Source organism: Sinocyclocheilus anshuiensis, unplaced genomic scaffold (assembly GCF_001515605.1).
Source record: "Sinocyclocheilus anshuiensis isolate Anshui unplaced genomic scaffold, SAMN03320099.WGS_v1.1 scaffold35, whole genome shotgun sequence".
In the NCBI taxonomy this organism is placed as follows: domain Eukaryota; kingdom Metazoa; phylum Chordata; class Actinopteri; order Cypriniformes; family Cyprinidae; genus Sinocyclocheilus; species Sinocyclocheilus anshuiensis.
In genome coordinates, this window is record NW_015552558.1 from 874,855 (window position 1) to 882,379 (window position 7,525).

At 35.6% G+C, this 7,525-nt stretch overlaps 1 protein-coding gene across 1 annotated transcript in view; it reads left to right on the plus strand.

Moving 5' to 3' along the window:
* txndc5 (thioredoxin domain containing 5) overlaps positions 1-7,525 on the plus strand; it is a 21,407-nt gene that overhangs the window by 7,618 nt on the left and 6,264 nt on the right. Inside the window, exons 5-7 of the mRNA XM_016455306.1 lie at positions 4,662-4,777; positions 4,869-4,955; positions 6,451-6,600. Coding sequence (XP_016310792.1) covers positions 4,662-4,777; positions 4,869-4,955; positions 6,451-6,600 — 353 coding nt within the window. The remainder of the gene's footprint in view (positions 1-4,661; positions 4,778-4,868; positions 4,956-6,450; positions 6,601-7,525) is intronic.

The following is a 7,525-nucleotide window of genomic DNA, read 5'->3' on the forward strand; positions in this document are numbered from 1 at the left end:
CTCTCGCTGAATTTCTGACCATTACCGCATGCTCCCATCCGCTCCCACGATTTTTGTGTCCACTCCCGCAAACATTCTAATATTTTATATAATTTTCGCGCATCAGGGCGCAGCTATCAATATGTGGGGTATTTAAATCCCTTTTGAATGAGCTCTCGCAGTCGCAGTTCACGTTCACTTTCGTTTTGTGCATTGTGTAAAGTGAGCACATCTTACGATAAAAGATATTTGTCAATGAGCTCGGGATCTTTTGAGGAGAAAATCCTCCAACATCTTGTCAGTTATCTCTCCTTACTTTTGACCCGTGATCAGTCAAATCTGACTTCTGCAGCTCGGGATGCAGGGTTGTTATTTTTTTTCCACGGAATTGGGCTGCTTTTAAACTGTTGCCATGGGTTGATTTTCCCCAGTGGGTTAATTGCATAAATTACATTTGGTTGAAATGCTTGTACTGAAACATTTTGCATTCTACCTTGTGATCATTATTTTACCTTCCATGATCATTCAGACATGATTAGGTGCAGTACTGACACTTTGTACTACTCCGTAATCACAGGTAAACGGTCTGATCACTCAGATGTTTGTCTTGAGAAGTGTTCCACAAAACAGCTATGGTTTGCAGACAGTTATAAGAGTTGATGTTACAAATACATCTTTTAAATATACTGTGTGAACTTTATTCCCTCCTCAATAAGTTTTGTCAGTTGTTTTGTTTATTGGTCTAATTCTTGTTTCTTGGGTTGCATTGGTCAGTCACTCAATTAATTCTCTTGTGCTTCGTTCCCCACTTCTGAATTATGTTGTATTGATAAGGAGTTATCACAAAGCAAGTCTTTTTAGTTGTGCTATCTTACAATCAGTAAATGTAAGTTAAAGTGTCACCGATGTAACCGGTTAAAACTTGGAGTGGCGATGAGGTCTTAAAATGTATGGAAAGAGTCTTAAAAAAGGTCTTAAAATGTATTAAATCTAACTCCATGATTCTTGTATATACCCTGTTTTCTCCGCTGCACGTGCGTGTAAGCAGCCAAGTGAAGCAGCCGAGCGGAAATAAGTTGCATATGCGTGGGTGAGATTTTTTTTCATTCATTTTTTTTTTTTAACCGTAGATATGCAAATGTTTACGGTATGATAACCGTGCACGTTCAACCCGTGACAAACCAGCGGTCCAGGGTCACATATATAAAATTAATGTCCCTGTTACACTAAATTTTTACACTAAGTGCAAATAGCTATAGATTCTATTTACACCTAGCAGGATTTTGTGCTATTTATACTACTTATTGCAAATAGTGGCAATTATCTGCACCTATGTATTGTAGTACATTATAAAACAGTATGCAATAATAACAATAACAACGATGTGATATCTGATTTGAAAATGTGGATTCGAACCCCGGTCGATTGCGTCAAAATCGACTTCAACACATACTTCACCATCTACGCTACTGGAGCTGTTATTAGACGATAGTCTTTTGTAATGCTTTGTAATCACACGTTGGTGGGCAGAGTTAGTGTAAAAAGCCTCTGCCAACAAGGCGGGCTATTTGCACTTGTAAACACTCCGTTGTGACAGAGGCATTGCCTCCTCTCACGTGACTTTCCCCCATTCATTTTAATGAGCCTCCAGAAAAGTCACGGCATGCTTTGGGGTCTCTGTAGAAAGTCAATGGACCAAGGGGAGGCAAGCCTCCGCTGTAACTTTAGCTGTGGGTGTCGCTGTTGGACAGTGTTACTTTATAAAAACGAGTGACTTTTAGACTGTTAATGTCATATTTAGTCATATTTGCGTCGTTTTATTTTTGTAATATCGATTATTTTCTCATCCACTTTTGAGGAGAGGAGACACTGCCTCCCTTGCCTCCTCGGAGGAAACGCCCCTGACCCCTACCCTAAACTTACCCTTAAAACAATGAAAATATATTTTTGGTAGCACAGTCTGATAGGTAGCATGTTTTGTCGGTACACCGTCTCACTAAATGAGGACATAAATACATGAACAACATCTCCAAAACATTTGAGTAAAACTAGCCTCACATCACACAGAAATTTAAAGGTATTCACAGCAACCCGTCAGAATAAAAGTTCGGTTTGAGCCAGAGATATTGTTCAGTAGAATGTACAAAATACTAATAGCCTACTACAGACCAATTTGGAGTAGATGTCACAGTTACATCACTTGCAGCTGCGTGCGCATTGTGGTGGCATAAAAACACTGGGAACAAACAAATGGAGGGAAACGGGGAAAATCCATGGAATAAGAGAAACAATGTATTGTGCCTTTGGATGTCAGAATCGGAATGCAAATAATTTGTATATAATACTTTTGTCAAAGACGCCATTTGAAGCTAAATGCAGACGTTTAAACAGACAGACTATGGATGAAACCTGCTATGATTACCCTACTTTTAAAGCATACATTTGATTTAAACAATAGGTCTATATAATATTCATATAGGGGACATATTGTATTAGCCCTACAGTTGAAATACATGCATAAAATACTATTTAAACTTACAACATTTTACATAACATTTACCTATTTTATCTCACAATTTTTTTTCTTGCAAATGCAAGTTTATATCTCCTAGTTCGGACTTTATAACTTGATTCAACTCAACAATTGTGAGTTTGTTAATTCTAAGGAAAAAAAAGCCAGAAGTGTGGGATTATAAACTAAAAAGAAAGAATGACGAGTTGATTTTTCTTAACGATTTTTCTTCGTACCGTGAGATATAATCTCGGAATTGCAAGAAAAAGTCAGAATTTTGAAATATAAACTCAATTTTTTTTTCTTTTATTCCATGGCTTGAATAGACTGCTACGTTAAAACTGTCATTTTCTGCCACCAGATAGGCTCCACCCACAAAAAAATCATCACTGTTTGCAAACACCGAATTGGTCTATTAGCCACTGCACAGCAACTCTACTTCAACATCCACACTATCCTAACAACCTCAGCAACACAATAAAAACTATTCAGAACTTAGCAACACTATGGCAACTTCTAAAAAACACTTGTTAAAAACACCCTGGCAACCAACCTAACAATGCCCAAGCTGCCAACCTCAACCCGACTGCATAACAACATATAAACCATTTAGATCACCATAGCAACCAATTATCAACCAATTATCAATTATCAGCAACCTCGCAACATGTTAAATAACCAATCACAACACATTAGCAACTGCATAGCAACACTATTCAATCACTCACAACATTAAACCGTCATAGAAGCCTCTTTGCAATATATTAAACACTCGGGTACTGAATGAGTCTACAGCAACCACTTACAGTAGCAATGCCCTGAGCAACCACCTAGTAACAGCACAGCAACATGTTCAGAAACATTCAGAACACCACCTACCAACACTATTGCTGTGTCTCATTTAGAAGGCTGCGCCCTTCGGAGGTCGAATCCTCTGGAGGTCGCATCCTCTGTAAAAAAATGTCATCACTGTTTGCAAACACTGTCATTGGTCTATTAGTACTACTACTAAAATTATTAAAACTTTAAGGAATTAAGGAATAATCACACAACGTTTCTTCCATGTTTTAATGTTAATAGTAAATCCCCTATGTTTGCCAAAAATAAACTTTAATTTTCAATAATTAAAAGATAAATGAAATTAATGTATTATGCCTTCATTTGATAACCAGACAATTTTAAATACACAACACAGGATTTCTGAGAAAAAAAAATAAAAAATCATAAAGCTATTTTAAGAATAAATTTGAATGAATGAAGTTGTTTTTATGCATTCAAATGATTAGACATGCTAAAACAGAATTTGGTAACAATAAAACATATGGTGAGAAAAAATAAAATGGTTCATAAGGCCCTAAGCATGTAGTTTTTTTTTTTTAGTTTGTTTTACTTTTAATAAATTGATGTGAAATTGTATACGTTTCATGATTTTAATTAATTAGACATGCTTTTTGATTAATACAACTTTGCAGTATTTACATTTAAAGACATCCGGTAATCACTCATTATGTGTGGCTGTAAAAGATAAGAGCTCCTGCATTTCCACAGTTTCATTGAGCACCCATCAGGATTTTAATTGGGGTTATTCCCATAATGTTCTCTCTATGACAATAAATTTGGCAGCAGAGGTGAATTATGGTCTTGGCTTTGGTACAGATTCAGCCCTGTTCTCATACACTCTTTTAATGTTACATGTTCCGTCCGTTAGCCAAATAAATGATTCCTCTTTGGAGGAGAGGCAGGAAATGATGCTCTGGCTTTGACAGAACTGTTTATGTTTCCCACCTTCAGATGTTGGAAGCACATGTTAATGATGTTGCTTAACCCTAATAGGGTGCTCACCAAAAGTCTTTGTTATACATATTCATTTATTGTACACATCATGCCAAATTAATATATTTCCACATTTTATGGCTGTACTGTGTATACACATAATTCACACAATTCATGACGTTTCTTGTAACATCATACGGTTGTGGGTGGCATGACTGTTGTGTAGATTGGCTGTGAGATGATGACACTGTAAATTCTAAAAATACCATATTTTATGCAGTCTGTGATAATTTTGATCAGTTATGATTAAAGCCATTATGTTTTTATGTGTTATCCTATTTCAGACACGGATTCTTGTTGCATTTTGAGGCTGTAACCCTGTAATTCACCTCTACAGGTTCTCACTTTGTGAAGTTCTTTGCACCATGGTGTGGGCACTGCAAAGCTATGGCTCCAACATGGGAACAGCTTGCCACCAGTTTTGAGCATTCAGACAGTGTCAAGATCGGCAAGGTGAGAGAGGCCATTGTGGTTTCTCTCATGTTTTTTCTATACTGCAAATTGACTTCTGTTTTCTGATATTTACATATTTTGCTTGCTAAAGGTGGATTGCACACAGCACTATGAGGTGTGTTCAAATAATCAGGTTCGTGGTTATCCCACGCTGCTCTTCTTCACTGATGGAGAGAAGGTAAGAAAATCTAGAGTGGCATAATTTCTTATGATGTGTATTAATGTGTATACATTATACTGTTCAAAAGTTTGGGGTTGGTAGTTTTTTTTTTTTTTTGAAAGTCTCATACTCAAGACTGCATTTTTTTGTTTAATATATATTAAAACCGCAATACTGCGAAATACTACAATTTTAATGAACTATTTTCTATTTGAATGTGTTAAAATGTAATTTATTCTTGTGACGGGAAAGCTGAATTTTCAGTACTCATCTTCAATGTCACGCGAAACTCATTTAAAGAGTTATTTAGTATAATTTTGCCAGGAAAAGTTTTAGAATTTTTATCAAATGTTAATGTAAAAAATCTTGTGTACTATAACATGTTTGTTTGTTTGCTGGTTTTTATTGTATTTGTTATACTTGCATTTTTTGACTTGTTTTTTACCATGAAAATAGCCTAAGATGCTGACATGGCATTAAATAAATAATTAATTAGACATGCTTTTTGATTAATACAATTTAATTTAACCGTTGGAGTCCAGACAAATTAAAACGGATTATACAGTTATACAGTGCTGTTGTGCAGCATCTAATTTGACAAAATAAAAATTCAATGTTTTGTTGTAAATTAATTGTTTTTAAAACAAATTGATTAAATTATTACAGTTGTATTAATTCATTTAATTGCACACTATTGTTTTATGATAAATTTGTATTGACTTATAAACACAGAATCCAGGAAAAAATTTAATTGAAAATAGAGCACAGGGGAAAACAAAACAGATTTCATTCGGCTCTAAATTAAAATATAGCTCTGTGGAGTTTAATTGCAAACAAACAAAATATCTTTATATTCATTCTCAAGGTCTAATAAACATGTGCAAAGCATTTCTTTCCCCATAAATGGTAAATTAATAGTGTGATGAATATCGATATTGTATGATATTTTTATTGTATTTGTTATACTTGCATTTTTTGACTTGTTTTTTACCATGAAAATAGCCTAAGATGCTGACATGGCATTAAATAAAAATATACTACTACTCAATGTCACACAATCCTTCAGAAATCATTCTAATATGCTTATTTGGTGCTCAAGAAGTATTTATTATCATCATCAATACTGAAAGTTGCTTAATCTGCTGCTATAAATTTTTTATGGGAACTGTGATGAATGCAATGTTCAAAAGAACACGTAGTCATTATTTACTGTCCCTTTTGATCAGTTCAATGTGTCTTTGCTGAATAACTTCAAAAAAAAAACTTACCCCAGATGTTGCCCTTTTTTCTTTTGCTTTTCAGATATTCTGTTACTTTTTCTATGCTTCCTACATCCTCACAACCATGAACCACCATGCACTATTTTTCACTTGTAAAATCGTAATGTTCCCAAATAAGCGAATCAAATTGTAACTAGATGTTATGAATTAAGTATGGTAATAAAAGTCTGATAGTTGTCATAGTGTTTACACTAAAAAATAACAGTAACCGTGCACATGCCCTGTGTTTTCAGGTTGATCAGTACAGAGGAAAGCGTGATCTGGACTCATTTAAAGAGTTTGTTGATAATCACGTAAAAGCTGCTGAATCTAAAGATGAACCTGCGAAAGAGGAGGAGCACGCTCACGAAATCCCACCTAGCGCTGAACCTGAAAAACAAGAGGTGGGTGTCTGTTTTAATTTTCACACAGTACAAGTTTTGTTTGCAATTTCCTGCTTGGCACCATAGAGATTTGATTCGTTTGTGTGTGCGGGCAGATGTTTGAACAGCGAGCTGCAGAATTTGGCCCGTAGACACAAATCTGCATCTTGAAACCGAGGTAGTAATTATGGGCAGAGCAGCTATTTCCTCCTGCTGATACAAATGTGCATGTGTGCGTGCGCGTGGGTTGGTGGGCGGTGAACTTAAAGAGCTGTTATTTTGTTTTGTTAATTGGCTTTCCTGTCTAAGCTTGCCTTTTATAAAGGGGATTTTGGCTGGCTGGAATTGTTGGATGGCTAAATAGTGTCCCTCAAGAGCTCTGTTTCAGAGTTCTCGTTTTTGGTTTTTTTTGTAGTTTTAAAAGGATTATTTTAAAAGATTGTAAACCGTTGCTGGTGCCTTTGAGATGAGACCTTGCTCTTAAATAAATGTTCAGAACTGGTGTTGTAATTAAGGAAACCATCCAAGTGAGAGGTATTTAAACTTCAGCAGGATATGATCACCTGTGGAAATTCTCTAGGGGTTTTACTATGAATATGTTCTGCCTTGTGACGCATCAGTGCTAGAATGTAATTGACACATTAGTTAAAGGGGTGGTTGTCTGGTTTTTTTCTAGGCTTGATTGTGTTTATGGGGTGCAGTCTAACATGTGTTAATGCTTCGTTTGTTAAAAAACGCATTATTTTTCACATAATTTACCTTTATTCCACACCGTTCTGTCCCTTCTGCTTATGTTAGATTTTAATATACGGTTTTATTCTGATTAAAGCTTTAATACAGTTCGGCAACCGCACGCGTGTCCATGTATAACGCTTCTCATAGCTATAGTATGTGAAAATAAGTGTATTCACTGAGCTGATGATCTGAATGAGAGAGAGAGAGAGAG